This window comes from Anguilla anguilla, chromosome 7 (genome assembly GCF_013347855.1).
Source record: "Anguilla anguilla isolate fAngAng1 chromosome 7, fAngAng1.pri, whole genome shotgun sequence".
NCBI lineage: Eukaryota > Metazoa > Chordata > Actinopteri > Anguilliformes > Anguillidae > Anguilla > Anguilla anguilla.
Window position 1 is genome coordinate 4,453,591 of NC_049207.1, and position 18,954 is coordinate 4,472,544.

Consider the following 18,954-nt stretch of genomic DNA (forward strand, 5'->3'; position numbering starts at 1 on the left):
ATCTTCATACACCCGCCAATGAAAACACACCGCGGGCCAACCCCAGAGAGAGGGGAAACTCAGAACTCTTATCATCCCCGAGCGCTGAACGCCACACAGCCAGGGGTCCCTGGCGTACTCCCCCCCCCCCCCCCTCGCTTTGACCCCCCCAGCCCTGACACCGAAAGCACCTGGCGCCATTTTAGAAAAGGAAAAAAAAGAAGCGCACCTTTGGTTCGAGCGCGGCCGACAGCGGGGGCGAGACGGCGCTGGGGGAGGGGCCGGTCCGGAACGCCCGGAATTCCAGGGCCCCGTCTTCAGCTGCCACGCATTCCTGCTCCGCCCCCCTCCCCCACCTTCTGGTGAGTGACAGCCCCTCACCTTGACGACGTGGCCCATCGCCGTGACGACAAATAAGGCCCCGGAGCCCTCCTCCTAGCCCTCACTGCTGCTCAGGGGGCCCCAGCAACGGGAGTGGCTGAGCCGTCTTTGAGACAGGCCTGCGCTACGTGCTACGTGCTAACGCTAGGCGCTATGTGCTAGGCGCTACGTGCTCGCGCTATGCGCTACATGCTAACGCTAGGCTTATGTGCTAGGCGCTACGTGCTCGCGCTATGCGCTACATGCTAACGCTAGCTGCTGAACTGGTGTGACTGAGCAGCTTTTAGCGCGGCGGCGTAGCTGCGTAGCCGAATTTAGAACGCGCCCCGCTTCGCTCCGAATAAATCTAATTCGGGCCGCTCCCATTCTTCCAAGCCCTGTCAGATGAAAGCCTTATCGCCGCACACAGCTCCGGGAGGAAGTATCCCCTTTCCGTTATGACCGTCCGCCATCTTTGGGACTACTTCGTCCAGGAAACCTGTCGTTAGCCTATATCTCTCAGTCCACAACAAAATGTAGGCTAATTACCAACATCCACAAATTAGCCTGCGGATTACATAATGCAGCTCTCAGAGCTTAAGCCCTCATAGAGTTTAACAATAACATGTGCATTGTTAACAGAGAAAAAGGAAGAGAGGACCTAAAGGACGCCCAAACAGTCGTAGGAATTCTCATTTTAAAAAGATTGCTTTAATAATTTGGCGTGCGTTCAGAGTGTGTAGAGGAGACCCAGAGAAAGAGAGAGTTGATTACAAAAGCAAGCGCTGACCCCACAGGGCAATGCTGTTAGTCATATGTTACACTTCTTTCTCAGAAAGGACTAAAATTTCATAACAGAATCTATATCATTTGCCCATTAATCTTTATAATTTAAACCAACAGCCTTGTCAGGGTGTTGCATAAGTGTATCTAGTGATGGCAGGTCCTTTTGAGCATTCATCAGGAGAAAGAGCTTTGCAAACAGGGCTTGCAGCAACATAGCTAAGCAGCAACCGGAATCCTACAGAAATGAAACAGTGGGATGGGACTCAGCTGCCTCCTAATAAACAGCCTTGGCCATGCCGTAGACTACAGAGAGGGGCTTGCTGACCCACGGCAACAAAAACATTTCTCCGCATTACATGGGAAATATAAAGGCCATGAAAAATAAAAATGGAACGATGGAACTGCCGGCTGCCAGAAAACAGACACAACGCCATTCTACGAAAAGGCAGCAAGAACATAATGAGCATTATTATGCAATTTCTACAGCTACTGGTACTACCGATCACTATTGCTGCAACTACAACTACTAACTGTGGCAGCATTTCAGACCCAAGAGGCAGGCTTTCCATTCTGGACACAGTGGAGCTTAAACAAGCCATAAAACTATTCAAAAAGACACAATAAACTTATTCAATCCGTAAATACAGCAGTTAAAAACAGCCCAGCAAAATCCAACAGAGAATGAAGTTTGTCAACTCCTGCACACTTTCTGTGTGCGCAGGATATAGCTTTCACTCATTCCCATAACGGTCAGGGAACGTTCTATTCAAAATTTGGAAATTAAATTTTAAGACAGGCATGTAGGTTTTACAGCCAACATCTCATACAGGAAGTCATTTTATGAGGGCTCGCTATCGTTTTCCTCTTTCCCAGCTGAAAGGAAATTTCCAGGCTTTTCTTGTATTTTTAGAACGAGGTCGGCGGCCTAGTTTGAAACGAGCCCCCGCGGGCCGCGTTCAGCCTGATGAGCGAAGAGCGTCTTACGAGCCGCGACCGCCAGCCTTCTGTCCCTCCAACCCCAACCCCCGTCCTGCAGGAGAACTCCAGCGGACACGGGCTGCTGCCTATTGACCTGAGGAAGGGTGGGGTTCTAGAGGGGCAGAGGTACACAGGTATCCGCTCTGGGACTACGAAGCTTCAAAAATAGGCAGCAGGCTCTATTCATCTTCAATTTTCTTAAAAAAAAAATGTGACAGCAGCTCATCTTCATGTACCCTCCATATACTCTCACAGGCTTAGGCTACATTTGTAAACGCACAAAAAAAAATGCAGGCCTCAAATACGAACATTATGCCCACAACTGAGTATCTCAGTTAGGAGGCACGGCACGACAAACCGTTACGAATGACTCTTTAAAAGCGCGGGGCCATAACAAACGAACACAAACGTCAAGCCCGAGCAGATCTGTGATCTGTGATCTGCTGTGCTTCTCCACTGGCTCGGAGTGTCCTGTACTCTCCATAACTTCCTGTATCTGCTCGTGTGTTTTGATAAAGCCTTTATCGCGGTTCGCAGAAATTAAACCAGCAGCATCATATCGGAGGCAGACAGCAGGTTTCACTAGTTCAGTAAGTGACACACACACACAGATGAAACAACATTTTGTCAAGTGCATGAACTTTTCAGGAAGCAGGAGAAAAGCAAAACTCTGTTTTATGAGTCAGCTTCTAATTATGAGGCGGTAAAGAATAGACGGACTTTGAATTTGAGAGCGAGGGCCTCTCTTTCTTTTTTAAAAAAGCCGGATCTGATCAGCTTTCCCATATAAAGCAAGCAGGGCACAGAGAACGACCACTTCTTCAGGCCACAGCCAGACGCTCACCCTCTCCCCCACCCCCACCCCCCCAAACGCCCCCCCCACCCCCCCATTTCTCCAGCCACCCCACGCTCGCAGGGCCGAGTCCTCGTGTAACATACCAGTGGAGAAATTCCCAGATAAGTAACACCCTGGCCTCAGAGTTTCAAAGATCAGCCGGGAACACCGCCCCCCCCGTGATGTCATAGGCAGAGGAGAATGCGGGCACTTCCACAAAAGGAATTCCTTGTTACAGTCCCTGTGTGTGTGCTGTGAGTGCGTGTGTGTGCGCGCATGTGTGTTTGCGCAAATGTGTGTGTGTGCATACTGGGTGTGCGTGTGTGTGCGTGCATGCTGCATGTGTGAGTGCGTGTATGCGTGTGTGTGTGTGTGTGCGTGCGTTGTGTGTGTTGTGTGTGCCTGTGTGTGTGCACTCTCCTCTGTTTGGCCGGGCCTAAAAGGCAGCCCCTGTGCTCCCGCGGGGGGCCATGCAGAGGGTGTCAGCAGCCAGGGGCCCAGCAGCTGGGCTTCTCCAGCGCGGAGGAGCCTGGGCCCGGGGTGCTCACAGAGTGCCTGGCAGAGAGAAGAGCGCCGCCGCTGCTGCTCCTGCTGCTGCTGCTGCTGACCATATATGGCCCTGGGATTCCCATGGAAAAAGCAGACCCGCACAGGAGGAGGAGGAGGAGGGGAAAGGAGGAGGAGGAGGAGGAGAGGGGGAGAAAAAAAAAAAAAAAAGACGTACAGAGACGGTCCCTGCACATTTCATTCGGGTTTATATTCGGCAGCCAAAACAAAAGCGGCGCTCAGGGGCCCCGGTCAGTTTCCCCCAGCCCTTTAACTGCCGGGGGGCCGGGGGAGGAAGACCAGGAGGAAGACCCGGGAGGGAGGAAGACCAGGAGGAAGACCCGGGAGGGAGGAAGACCAGGACAGAAGGGGTGCAGGAGAGGCGGTACTGCCCCTCAGGCCCTCTCAGGCCGAAAGAGTCTCAGTGTGATTCAGCGCTCAAACATCCCTTCATCAGTGCACTCGGCCCCCTGCTGCTGGCCGCTGGCCCCGCTGCGGGACTGGAGGGGTTAAAAGTGAGGATGCGTTTCCTTCAGCGCGACGCTCCGCGGCTACGCTCTGCGGCTACGCTAATTCTGCGCGGTGCGCCAGCTCTGCCCGGCGCGGTGCCCGGTGCGGGTCCCATGACCCGTCTCTAACTGTGTGGAGCACAAGCCCGCCCGCAGCCGCGCAAGGCAAGCTCAACCCACATAACCCAGCCGGGGGGGGGGCGGGGGGGGCAGATGACTATCGGACGGAGCAGCGCTTCCTGCTCGGCTGCGTGGGGGCGCGGGTTCTCCCTGCAGAAGCACGTCCCGGACGGTTGGTGTTTTGGGTCAGCAGAAGCAGCCAGTGTACTTTTATGGAAGCGGTCCCGGCAGATCAAACAGAGGGGGGCGGGGGAGGGGGGGGGGTTTCAGGGGGCCGCACTGATGAAAGCCGGCTTCTTGACGGGACGGGACAGAGAGCGTCCTGCTCAAACCGCTCGCGAGGAAGCCAGAAAAATAAACAGCCACTTCCTGTTCCTCTTCTGCCCCAAAATCTTTCCTTCCCACAATTCTCCGCCTCAAACGCTGGACTCACACATCAGTCAAACCGGTGACACCCAGGCGCTCGTAAATTCATTTTTAAAAACGTAACAAAAACACGGTACCAAAAAAAAAAAAAAAGCTATTGTGGTCACACTGCGGTTGTGATTTTTGGGGGCAGGAAGCGCTACGCTTTTGGGGGCGTCTCGCTACGCCCCAGCGAACGTAAACTCACTCAGGACATTCCGGGCTTGTGCCGGCCTTTTTCGGGGGAAACCTCTAACGAACGCGTCGATCGAATGAACCCTACGGATCGTTAATTATGCAGCGAGGGAAAGTGACACTGCAGGCAGAGCGTTTTTTCGGCTCGGGGACCCGGAGCCTCGTCTGGGACGCGGGGGGGGGGGCGGCGCGGTCCCTCTCACGCCCAGCGGCGTGACGAACGGTGACATCAGTCACCGGCACCTGGAAACTTTAATCGAGCGCAGGCGGCTTGAGCGGCGTCCAACGCCTGGAGCCGTTCTGACAGCGCGCGGAGACCGCAGTCACAAGCGCACCTGCACTCCCCCCGTTTACACTGTGAGGTGTGTGGGCCCGCGCTCGCCCGTGATTGGCCCGCGCGGCACACGTGACAGCTGTGCCGACGGGAGGAGGAGGAGGAGGAGGAGAGCGCGTACTGTGTGAGGATAATGCGCTCCTTCCTCATTAGCGTGTGTGTGTGTGTGGGGGGAGGGGGGGGGAAGCCCTGTAACCTGTAATTAAAGGCTCAGGCTTCGCGGGAGTTTTCACTGCTGACGTCACAATGGCTCTCTGCAGCAAGGCAAACGGATCAATGCCATTAGGACAGGCCAGAGGCTCACGCCCTGCTGCTCCCACTCTCTGGCTAAGACAGCAAAGTAAATTTCCTATTACACCCTCCACAAAAAAATACCCCAAACTCTTTTTCTCCCTTTTACTGAAGTCATTTCTCCTATAAATAAGAATGCAAAAAAATTCTTACTTTATTATTATTTGTTTTTTATCATCATATTCATTTATTTTTTTTGGGGGGGGGGGGGGGGGGGGAGTGCAAAATGCAAGCAATGCAAATACTAATTCCCAGTGTGGAGACGATGGTCTTGCACTGACAGAGCAGAGGTGTCAATGCCACGTCCGGGAGCTGCCACCTGATGCCCGAGCTGATCCTGGAGCGGAGGAGAGAGGGGGCGCCAGGCGTGGGGTGCAGGGCATGGGGTACGGGGGTGCGGGGGCGCGGGGCGTGGCACACGGCCGCATCCTCCTCTGTTTACAGAGCGCAGGTAATGGTTTAGCTACAGGGCGGACCTGTTCTGGAGCCATTGTTCCCTCGCTCTGACAAGAGCCCAACACAAACAAGTCAGAGCGGCTAATTTTAGTGCGCTTCTGGGAGAGCCTACGCGCTCAAGACGCAAGTGGCATTCTTTTCTTCAGTAAAGACAGCCAAATATGGAAAACGGAACTAATATGGAAAATTACCATTACTAAACAATAAGCAAATGCCCCAAATTTAAATTAGATTCAAGCAGCACTGTACGACTGAAATGCATATAAACTCTCAAAAATCATATGGAATGCAGACTACGCTTTCCTCAAAGGAGGTCACTGGAGAGAGGCGGCTAGAGCCAGAACCGTCACAGAGAACACCTTCCCTCTGCAAGCTTTCTTTTTCCTGTGCTGAGCTGCGACAGCCACTGGTACTGAACACTCCTGAGAACATCAGGGTTTGTTAGGGCTGCTAGTGGTCCATTTACCTCACCGGACATGCAGACAACACTTCCATGGTTGTGTGCTTCTCAGAAGAGAACGTTGACACAATTTCATTGAAACTGTTTTATATTACTCAGTTTGGGAGGGAAATTATGATTTATGAGGACTTCGACCGCATTGAATTTTTCCCCATTCCCCCAAAACATTCAGGGTTTTCAAGGCCTTTAAGGGCCCCCTGGAGGTCAACCCCTAATTACCTTTCAGAGAACGGCCCAAGGAGTCCCATTCCAACGGGCCTTTCATCAGACAGCTCAACTCCACGCCCAAATTCGATCGAGCAGCGAGGAGAACCAGAAAGGTCAGGTGTTCCGTGTCCCACACAATTCGCAGGGCAGTGTGTTCCCCTCGGCCAAAAGCACGGGGTCCCCTCGGAGGCGTGGAGCAAGCCACACTTCACGAGGCTGCCTGAGAACACGGTGGAACCACCCAAGATGAACTCACGAGGTTCGCTGAGGTCAAACGCTGGAATGACCAATCAGGCGACTCCTCTCTTACTGAACATAGACTTCGGAGAGAAAGTGAGAACAAAGAAGCAGGTGCCAAATGATGTTATCTGCTAATCGTGAGCAGGTCTTGAAACTTCTACTTTACATGCAGAATAAGCAGCTTTTTAGGGAACTAAAAAGTTCAGTTTGAGGAAAAAAAGGAAATTCCAAAGGTCTAGCTGAACGCGTCAAGTAAATGACAATTCGATGGACAGCACAGTGATGATTCATGAATAATCCGTCAACAAAATGTCAGTGATTTCTTTGTGAACAGAGAACAACTTAATATAGGCTAGCTTCCAAACACAAAAGAAAAAGTGGCCAACTTTGGCACAGATAAACTTTCATTTATCTGTGCCAAACGCTGGCGTGCCACCACGGGGTCTGTAGTCTGCAGGTTATGCCGTACCAGCGAGGCCAGCCAAGCACTGGGACGAATGTCAAAACCAGTGAGGAAATGGCATAGCAGGGCAAGAGCTGCATAGCCAGAAAGGGTGTGGCGTGCAAGACACCGGCGACTGTGATGGAATGCAGTTTATTTTCTGATGGAAATTTGCCCTTCGCTGGGGAGGCCCTTTGACCCAGAGGTTTCAGCACCTCCACAAAAAGCCCAAGCTCAGGGCAAAGACACTACTGGGACCAGAAAACAAAGAGTTTGACAAAGGGAATAAAACAAATTGTGAAAACTTCTTGATTTATCTATCAAAATACTCTGATCTAGGAACAACATTTGCTATCAATTTTACGAATGCCAATACATAATCAATTAAACCAAGTATACACCATACTGTATACAAAAATAACAATAATAATTTTTTCATTCTCCTTTTACAAAAGATTTCCAAAGACAGAAACATGCCTGAATCTGAATCTGGGCCATTTTGGAGGCCCCATCCTCAAAGGAAATCAAAGGTGTCAGAGGGCGGGAGATGAGGCAGCAATGAGTCGTTGCCTTGGCAACGATACAGGTATGACAGAGCCAGTACAGTGACAGGAGATCTGTGAGAGTTATCTTTCCTAATGGGGCATGACTCAGGTTAGGAGCGCTCCACTCACTGGAGTACGTGCCTACCTCTCTCGTAAAAAGACTGTTCTCTTCATTTTTTTTTTTTTTTTTTTTTTTCAGGAATTTTGCAGAGTAAGCAAGCCGCACACAAGCCAGTTCCAACCTGCGATAATGCCTGCCTTGGCTTTTGGGACCAATTTTCCAGCTGCCTGCCACTTTCCAAATCTATACATTAACGTTCAGACTAACGGCAGACTGGAGGCACTGTGCACACAACCTGGTCACATCTCAAGGGTCTCTTCTTTTAAAGGGATGCACCGATACCAAGTGATCCCCAACTCACGGAGAAATTAAGTCAGCAGTTCTTTACTTAAAGAGTCAGACGACCCGACCTGGCGTTAAACCAAAAAATTGGTATAAAGTGGTGCAATGAATGAATGATACACATAAAGCAAACCACCGATGATGTCATTACATGTTCCTCATGCATCAATCCGGTGTTGTGCAAAACTGAAACACGTAGCATTACAGCATTACTCACTCCCCTCCAGGTGCAAAAGGGCAGCTGCTGGCTTTCCCTCCATTACAGGCACACAGCAGACACTCTTATCCAGAGCAACTTGCACAACTTTTACACAGCATTTAGGCCTACACTGCATCCATTTATACAGTTGGATATATACTGAAGCAATGCAGGTACTTTGCTCAAGGGTATAACGGCAGTGTCCTACCTGGGAATCAAACCTGTGACCGCTAGGAAAAGCAAGATCAAAATGCTCATAGAGCGTAATCCAGCGATGCATTCCAAACTATGACACTTGAATAAAATTGTTCTTGCAATTCAGGAAGAACAGCCGATCACCAGGAATTACTAAGCATAAGATCCCTGTCTGATTACAAGTGCTCTGTATTTGGGTTGACTCTGAGCCAGCCAGAAATAATTTCCCCAAGATTATAATGTCAAAACAAAAACACGTCAGTGAGTTCAAATTGTCACTCAAGAGAACCTCAATCTACCGGGGAACAATGGGACTTACAACGAGCTCTTCCATAGAACATGAATTTAAAACAGCAAACAGAATTGGTTGATGAGGAAACAAAAACCTGTTGAAGACATCTGACAAAATGTTCTAAGAATTCATGAGTGCCACTGTGCCTTGGGTTGGGGGGGTGTTTGGTTTGTCCAACTGAACACATTCCCTGGGGCTTCCCCTGACAAATCCCTCAGAATCCACCTACAGCGCTAATCAAACGCAGGCCACGTATTAAGATGATATTTTCAGATAAGCTGTCATTCACACGCCAAGTACTGCCACGTGTTCTTTAAAGTCCTGATTTAAACGTGCTGCAAAGGGTTCTGGGAGAAAGTGAACGAGTATCCACTCCTCGAACCCCAATCCTTTGATGATCCTGAAAGGACACAGAGGTCTGCGGCAGCCAACAAACAATAAGACCAAAAAGTGAGTTTGCTCGTCCACGATCACGTTTCTGACCAACTCAGCCCTGGGGATTATTTCAAGTCTCACCTCGCGCCCCTTTCGAGCGGGACTGGGCGACCCCGTGTTGACCCGGTGGCATCCCCTCGCTGTTCCCCCACAGAAAAAGAGTTTACAGCTTAAGTGTTCAAAATGTCCACTGATATTATTCCATTTTTTAATGGGCTGGGCTACACCGTTCACCACTCACAGCATAGTCTGGCTTTAACCTGCTTTAAGTTTAAAAAAAACAGGCCGTGTTCAGCAGCCGTCCTTATCCAGGGCAACCATTTCCCTGAAAACCCTTTTCACTTAAGCTGTACGTTTCCCCGAAGCTGTTCAAGGTGAAGAATCTTACTCACTGGAGCGACAGCCATTCCTGTCTGAACTCGTAACCTTGCCAAATTCAGGCCCGGCGTCCCCCCTTGAATACAACACAGGCTACTTAATTGCAGGCATTCCAGTTTACAGCCAAGAAGCGAGTGGCATCGCACTCCTGATGGCAGTTGAAGCAGAGCTCATGATGACACGAGGTGTGCCTGGAATCCCGCCCGTCTTAAAGGAGCCCGATCAAGTTACGGGTATTCCTCAGGTCGCGGATGCAACAGGATTCCTCCAGGTTTGCCTTTCAAAGGGATCCGAGGAGACCAATCGGGCAACATCCTAGCGGTTAGACCAATCGACAACATCCTAGCTGTTACGAGACCAATCGGGCAACATCCTAGCGGTGGGGGACCAATCGAGTAACAGCCTAGTAGTTGGGAGACCAATCGACAATATCCTAGCTGTTAGGAGACCAATCGGGCAACATCCTAGCGGTGGGAGACCAATCGGGCAACATCCTAGCGGTTGGGAGACCAATCGAGCAACATCCTAGCAGTTGCTCCACTGGTCAGCCGAGCTGCCCTGCTGCAATGTAACTGAGCAGGATTGGTTTAAAAGCAAGGCAGAGATGATTATGTCATGACGTGAAGCTCTGCCAAGGAGAAAATAAGAACGTGGCGGGCAGGTTGGGTCCATCTCAGGATTAATTTCACGGGAAGGCTTAGGCCCATAAATAAAGACTGACAGAGCAGCGGTGGTCACTAAGCAAGTTATGGCACTTCCTGTTTGCAGACGCGCTGAAATCAGGCAGCAGTTGTTGCATGTGTGAAGCGTTGAACATCTGCAACTGCCCTGCAACTAGGTAACTAAAGGGCAAAAATGTGTTCATTTCTGATGGTATTTTAAGCAGCTATGAAATAGGGAACAGGGGGAAAAGGGGAAATGTATGCTGCTCCTGACATTTCAGCACAATGGACATTTATCGTTCTAGCCTTATGTGAGGTCTTGATATCAACCTTCTAAAAAGGTTCCACGACACACTTCAGTGGCACATACGGTAGATCCATCCTGTGGACTCACAGTTTTCACAAAGTTTACCAGGCTTCAGATACGGCCCACACTTTCAGTCAAATATTGGTAAAGCATTCGTCAATTTTAAAAAGGGGTATCGATCAGATGGGATCAAAAACATCACTGGTGTGTAGAGGGCTTCTTAAGACAGGCCGTGAGTGTGAGTGTGAGTGTGCGTGTGTGAGTGTGTGCGCGAGTGCGAGCGTGAGTGTGTGTGCGAGTGCGTGAGTGTGTGTGTGTGCGAGACTGTGTGTATGTGTGAGTGCGAGTGTGTGTGTGTGTATGCGAGTGCGAGTGCGTGTGTGTGTGTGTGCGTGCGTGTCTGAGTGTGTGCGTGCGTGCGTGTCTGAGTGTGTGTGTGTATGTGTGAGTGCGAGTGTGTGCATGCGTGCGTGCGTGCGTGTCTGAGTGTGTGTGTGCGTGCGTGTCTGAGTGTGTGTGTGTATGTGTGAGTGCGAGTGTGTGCATGCGTGCGTGCGTGCGTGTCTGAGTGTGTGTGTGTGTGTGCGCGTCTGAGTGTGTGTGAGTGCGAGTGTGTGCGTGCATGCATGTCTGAGTGTGTGTGTGTGTGTGTGTATGTGTGTGTGCGTGCGTGTCTGAGTGTGTGTGTGCGTGCGCGTAGGGGGGAAAGAGGGTAATGAGGGGAAACGCACTCTTTTCGCGGCAGCCTCTCCTGTGTGCAGTGTGAGGAACGCCCAAATCGGATGGCTGACCGGAATGTCACCCACCCGGCCTGTATCTCCACATCTCTCTGCCGCTCATTCACAACCTCCAGCTCCTCTGCTACGGGCTGCAACGCCCCACACAGGGGCTCAGGACCGCTGCAACACCCCCACACCGGCCCAACACAGGGGCTCAGGACCGCTGCAACACCCCCACACCGGCCCAACACAGGGGCTCAGGACCGCTGCAACACCCCCACACCAGCCCAACACAGGGGCTCAGGACCGCTGCAACACCCCCACACCAGCCCAACACAGGGGCTCAGGACCGCTGCAACACCCCCACATCGACCCAACACAGGGGCTCAGGACCGCTGCAACACCCCCACACCGCCCCAACACAGGGGCTCAGGACCGCTGCAACACCCCCACACCGGCCCAACACAGAGGTTCAGGACCACCATTAGGGGTCTCTCTTAGTAGGACTTCTCTTTGCATCACACCTTATCAATACGACACTCTGTGCTGTGTGGAAAATTCAAGCACGCCTACACTGACTATGCTAACTGATCAAGACCCAATGAGTGAATTTTCAGCAAATAAAGCCTTTATTTGGAATTAGTACCATATAAAATACGGTTATAATGCCTATTTGATGTAGCTGATCAACAAAATAATCACACTGTGAATTTTCCATCTCTTTCTAGGACAAACTATGCGAAAAATGTACTTTTTTTCCCCCCCAGCTGGTTTAGAAAGAACTTTCCATGATATCTTTTTGAAAAAAAAAGAGGATTCTAAATGTAAATAGTCAGGGCACTTTGGCTCAACTCCGACTATGAATAGCGATTTCTACACGTCACCGTGGATTCTTCTCTTTTTAACAGTAATCCACAAGAGATATCTTAAGGGGGGGGGGGGGGGTGGAAGTTCAGAGCTATCAAAACAGGGCCCAGAGATATGACTTCAGGCACTTCAGGTCCACTCGTAGAAGCAGCTCAAAAGTGGGCAGTGATTTGTCGTTTCCTGTTGTGGTTGTTTTTGTGACGCTGAAGCCCAGAGAGAGTGAATCACGGGCAGGCAGGCAGGCGGGTGGGCGGGCGGGCTTGGGCATTACCTCTGGTGTCACGCCAGGGGCTCGGGGCACAAAGCCACCCGAAATCCGGAGCCACTCGCGCCCTGTGCCCAACTCAGAGGCGCCCCCCCCCTGGGACTGCAGCTTAAGGGACACCTCCGGGGGCAGTATATATAGACCCGCCAGGTCCACAGAGCCACACAGCGCATTTGATCAATTTGTTAAATCTTTGCCTCAGGTAGCCTACATTAACTGCAGGTCGGTTCTTTAACCATTTAACGGCATGTGAAGGTTTGCTGGCTCTTACTGAACCTCAGTGCTTTCTTCGAATAGCCCTGCGCATTGTCAGTGTAGGTCTACCTGCTCTTAGGTGCTCAACAGATTTTAAATCCTCAGGCCTTGAGGAGCAGGGATCCTCAGTGGAGACTCTCTGGAATAACTGGCAGAACAGGACAGCGGGGGACCAGAGGTGCAGTCAGACGGTAGTGCATGAGCCCCAACGCAGACTGGAGAGACGTCCCACCTGGACCGAGCAGATCGCCGTCACACCCGACCCTACCCTTCCCCCACCCACAGATTAGCGCCTTATAACTGAAATCCCCTCACTGCCTCCTGCCCTTTGCTCCTTCAAAGGTTAAGGCGTCATTTTATATTTTTCTAATGATCGACATCTCACAAAAATACCAAAACCTACAATGAATTTATCCTACCAAAAAGGACTGTCCCTCAAGCCAACGCCAGATACAGCCAATATCCCAGAAGTCATAGAACTCCATTGTTGTCCAAAAAAACTATTAAAACAAGTCAGAGACATACTGTTAGTTTGGGCAGCTTAACTCATCATTATGATGAACCTGGCCTTCGTACATTTTACTGAAACAACGCTATGAAGTGACAGCAATTGCTTTTTCAATACGTGCGAAGCATTGAATGTAAATGCATGGCACTGACATGATGAAAAGAGTCCCCATTAAAAGGAACAATTTTCTCCTTTCTGAAAGAAATTTGGTAAAAACTATGCTGGCCATGTTTATAGTGATAATAGGTTGCGTTTTCTTAAAATGAGCAAAAGCGCTGCGAGCCGGCCTCTCTCTCTCTCTCTCACACACACACACACACACACACACACACACACACACAGTGACAGCTCAGGGCCACAGCAGACGCGCACGCCGGAGTCTCAGCTGTCCTCCAAATTCCTTCCCCGCTCCGCTCGTTCCGGGAAAGGGGTCCAAAACGAGCCGGCTGGTCTCATTCTGCAAGCGCGTGTGGAAGAGCGAACCGGCACGCCGTCCCGCTTCGAGAGCGGGCCGCTTCCACCGGCCTCCCGTCCACAGAAAGAAAGGCCTGCGATGGAACCTTCCGTGAACCTCAGCGAGGTCACTCAAGAAACAAAACAGAATGATCCCCACGATGAACTGAAGGGGAGGTCACTTCCAAAGCTGGGAGATCCGGGAGTAGGCCCGCAGAGCCGAACTGCTCGTGCAGCAACGAAGACGGCGGCAGCAATGAAAACCCGAAACGCAACGCGACGCCCTTGTCCCGGGACCCCCCCCACAGCGCTTTGAGAAACGGACCGACGCACCGCTCAGCAAACTGGGGCTCCTGCACAGTGAGCAAGAGGATGACATCGCCAGAGATTTTAAAGGAGGTCACACGCACACAAAAAAAAACCTTACAGGCCACTCTCTCGTTTCTCTGGCGCATGCCAGAAGAGACGCTGTTGCACAGAAACCGATGGTGAATGTGTCACAAAAAACGGCAAACAGCAAATCCCTTCAGGGCTGCAATTTATAAAAAAAAAAAAAAAAAAAAAAAAAAAAAAAAAAAGAGAGCTGATGCATTTTATCAGACAAAGCCCGGTTCTGTTTTCCAAAAGCCTGTGTGTGTGAATGCGCAGTTCTGTTACAGTGAGTCCTCTCGCCCCGTTAAGAGAATAGCAGGAACCAGCATGCAGCCACCACACCGAGTTCAGAATCTGATGTATTTGATGCAGCTACGCACATGCCCAACAAGTGACAGCTGCGATGGCATTCCCATGTGGCCCTACAAACTATCTGCAGAACCACGGGACACATTCACAGCACGACCAAGACGACAACGTGGAGGTGAACGTCCCAACACGCGCCAAGACTGAGGCGGTACAGAGCGCTTCATTTTATAGCCAAACATCCTGCCTGCGCATATATGCAAATGATCATCTTAAACCGACGGAATGCACGTGCTAGCTTGGGCCTTCTGCTCTTTCACCTTCCTGACCTCCATTCAAGTGAAATGTCCTGCACTATTATCCCTGCTAATTTTAGCACACAACTCCAGCTCTGGTAGCTAAAGTAAAAGCTATGAAGTATCCCCAACCGATGATTCAAGTTTTACACGGCTGTCCTTAAAGCTATCCGTGGACTGACACCAGCTTCAACGATGACTTCATCACCGAAGGAATAAAAGTCGTAGTTTTGTCTCATGTCACACGCGTCACATACGAACTAGTTAACGTTAGCCCCCTTGGACATAACCTCATACAAGAAACCAAACCTAATAGTCTGCACTGGAGGGTTTAGATTTAATTGACGATTGAATTCATAATCGGTATCTTCAAATCGAGCGTAACTTACAAACAGACAGGGTCATGACGTCAATCACATTTCTTTACAGTAATAACAGATATTTATCCTCGCCAACAATCTCAACGATTTGATATTAGAGTACGAACAGCACGCTTGATTCTTGGTCTTCTTTGTAAAGCACCTCTGGCCTCTAACCTAAAGCGAAAGCAATTACATTGATGTGTTACCCCCTTGAATGGAATGTGGAGGTTTCTATACAACTAAAGGGCATTCTTTCAGAAGATGTATACGAGCTGGCTAGCATTACAAAATATTTCGCAATTATCAACAGCACACCTCAGCAGGACTGCTGTCACTGCAATTCGATATGAGTAAAAACAAGTAGATGAATACAGTGTTAGCTAGCAAAACAAATACCTGAAATAAGTCAAGTAGTGCAGCATTTGAATTAGTCCTGCTTTTGCATGCAATCTAGTTTAAAAAATGTTCAGTTTCACACGGGAAATATGTGTAATGTCAGACGCTAGATTGCGGACAGAACCAAATTGGAATATATAGTAAGCTAGTCCCAGCTGAAACAACAACTATAAAACCACATCACACAAACCTTTTTCGATAATTGTTTTGATAGCTAATAATTACCTAACGTTAGTTCGCAGTACAACGAGTGCACTGATGTAACAACAGCCTGTCGCTTCCGAAGACTGCGGCACATGAAAAACTAGTGTAAAGCTAAAAATATTGCCGACGATAATGCACCACTCCCCAACATAATAGCAGAAATGAGACCATTTCTATACAAATAAAAATGTCACTGACCAATTCCATAAGCTAAATTAGGCCAACTGTCTCATTCGCATGTTTGCAAGAATCTGTAACTTTCCCGTTTCAATGAACTGACTTGCAAGCAAAATTTCACCTTGTGCGTGCAAACGTCCTCCCTCCTCCACAACTTACACTTTACTTGCTTCTTAGCCGGACACTTGTGTATTGTATGCTTTTTAATAAGACATAATTACGTGGCATGGCTAAATATTCGCACTTCTTCAAGCTCGCAGGTAGTCAGTGCCAATTGCCTTAGATGTCCATAACAAAAGCAACAGAGAGGAAGCTAGTTAGCTACAGCACAGATCATACAGCTTAGCTTAGCTTAGCTACACCACCCAAGCCACGGAACTACCAGACTTGACACAGCTAGCAAGCCGTTTGCAGTTTTCCAGCTAGCAAAGACTAAATATTACCAGTACGTTCACTCCTTTCGATTCGGGTAGTCAGCGAAAGCGAGCATCGAGATGTGAGAAATGTAAACCAACAGACAAAATATGACTTTTTCGGCTTTTTGTCCCTCATTTAAATTGAGCCTACACAACCCAAGGTTGGCCCTGTCCGCCGCTGACGCTTCCGCGCGCACTGTGTAAACACACATCGGACGCTCCTTTCCCAACAAGCCTGGACTTTAACGGAGCTAGCAAAGGTTAGGGGTTAAGAGAACTAAGCAGAAAGCTAGCCATACAGACCTGATGTAGAGCTGTAAGACCGTCCACATTTGCGTAGTTGATGTCAGCTCCCCGGTCCAGCATCCTGAGCACCTCTTCGGTGTCGCCACTCGAACAGGCAGCCAAAAAGACGGCGCCCTCGTCGAACTTCACCTTCGTCTTCTTCTTTTTCAGTAGGGGCGGCTCCAAGTCCGTCTCCGAGCCCAGCCATCGTTTCAACTGTTCGTTCCTCTTCTGCTTGGCGTCCGCCATCTTCATCCCCTCTCCTGCCTCGGCTTCTTATCTCTCTCCGAGGAAAGGATATACTGCCACTATCCCACAGCGCACTGGGGCGTGGGAAGAGGAGGGAGGGGAGGGCGTCTGGGCGGCTGGAATCGCGTTCCATCATCTCGCGAGAAATTGGTGACATCATTTTAAGATCTGCAGTATCACGTCATCGTCAGTGGAGGCAACAAAACTGACGCACTTGTAGATCGGTTTCGATAACCAAAATAAATAGGCTACTAATTCTGTTATTCCTGTTTGGGCTATATCTGCATGTTAATGAGTTACTATAATAACGTTCGGCTGTGGCTGCTGTTGTGGTTTGTTTAATGTGATCTACATGAGCCAAACCAAGTCAAATTCCTAGCATGTATAAACTTGGGCCAACAATCTGATTCTGAAAATGCTTTCATTTTCTGTAAAGTGTCATGGTGAACTATTCATATTTGAAACAGGTTACATTTTTTGTGAATTATTTGATAGCTGAAATCAGTGAAGTACTGAATTCTGAAATCAGTGATGTACAGAATGCTGAAAGTGGCGACACCTGGTCATTGAAGTTAAATCATTTTGTGAAAAATGAAGCGTTCAGTGACAAAGAAAATGGTGAAAGACAAAAAAATCTGGGTTCTTCTGTTTCAGGACAAAATCACGGAGTTCATAGGTTTGGTTGTAAGGAAGATCAGGATATACAGGAGTTCTCCAGGTACAGCGCTGAGAACCAATTTCCCTGAGCCCCCAATAAGCTATAATAGAGTCTATCTCACACATCGATTTTAGGGAAACATTCAGAGACAGAAGAAGACAATGTTCTCATTTCACTGACTTTCATTTTGGTCACTTTTCTTCCGCACTGTGTTTTGTGGAGCATACTGTAAGCGTACTGTTCCCGAAAGCAGAACCAGCACATCTGAAAGCAGCAATATGAGCCGGCTTATGTTTACATGGCGAGCGCACTGTGAAACAAGAAGTGAAATCAATATTGCAGAAGCACAGCATTAGCAGAGACAGACAGAGAAAATCAAATCTTAGATGTCTTCTCTCCATCCCCTGGAAGCAGCTAAATACACAGCTGCTGGTATCATCATGTGTGTCCTCATTATGAGATCTGGTCTCAGGCGTATCTCATAATCCTCAGTCTGGTGTTATTAATAGAAAAAAAAGAATAATTAAAAAATTAATATTAACATACCCGTAGCCCTGAATCAATCCAGAGAATAATAAAGATGTAATAATAAATAAATATAGTAATAAAAATACGCTTTTTGATTAAACTTTTGACCTGACCCCGTGAATAGTATTGAAGCCAATACAGAAAAATGGTCTTGTTTCAGTGGATATTCTAACAAACCACGTACCAAACAAATACACTGACCTGCAGGAAATGATTCTGTGCCTATAGATTTGATCACATATGCCCTGTCATTATCAACTGTGTGCACATTGGCTGGCGTAGAAATGGCCTTTATGCCAATCACTGATTTGAGCCATTTGTCTCTTTGTATTTTGATATCGTTTTAGGTATTTCCATAATTGGCTAATGCTTACCGTAATTCCACAATCAGTTTCTGTCCTGTTTATCCACAGAGGACAGTTCTGAGTATATACACCCAGATCCAAAGAGAAAAAAGATAAAATCACTACTCAGATAGCTTCCACAATGGTGTGGATCAGGACAGCAGTTCTGGATGAATTGTTGGGTTTCTCAATGCTTACATAAGCTTCTTTCATTTGTATCTGCAGGAATAATCTTCTGCTAAAAGCCCTTAGATGGACAACGTGCCGATGTGATATGGAACATCAGCTGGATCCTCAGCATAGTTGATTAGATTACACTGAAATGCAACAGAGTTCATTCTCTCAGTCATCATGCTCACACAACTGTGAAACCAATAGGGAGACAATGAACTGATGGTATGCAACAGCTTAATCAAAGGGTACTTCTTTTCCAAAGTTTTTCCTTATTAGGTAATTAATTGGCTTCACACGGTCAGAAAATATTGGGGCAGCAATGCTCTAACATCTAGTATAAAGCCTTCCCAGAAGAGCAGAGGTAGTTATAACAGCAAAGGGTGGACCAACTCCATATTAATGCCCACAAGTTTGGATGAGATTTTGGATGCCAGGTGTCCACATACTTTTGGCCGTGTAGTGATTGTACCTCTTCAGTATAATCCCGATGTTGAGAGAAAAGGCTGACGTGAATGAAAACTCATTTTTTCACTGAAAGTTGTTGTGATGTTCTATCCACTA

The 18,954-nt window shown here is 48.7% G+C and overlaps 1 protein-coding gene across 10 annotated transcripts in view; it reads right to left on the minus strand.

Annotated features, from left to right (window-relative positions):
* The window catches only part of ppp1r12a (protein phosphatase 1, regulatory subunit 12A), a 61,019-nt gene extending 44,233 nt beyond the window's left edge, over positions 1-16,786 (minus strand). For all 10 annotated transcript variants that reach the window (XM_035425789.1, XM_035425788.1, XM_035425784.1 and 7 more), the window contains exon 1: positions 16,459-16,786. In XM_035425789.1, coding sequence (XP_035281680.1) covers positions 16,459-16,695 — 237 coding nt within the window. In that variant the 5' untranslated portion in view covers positions 16,696-16,786. The remainder of the gene's footprint in view (positions 1-16,458) is intronic.
* Between the last annotated feature and the right edge of the window lie 2,168 nt (positions 16,787-18,954).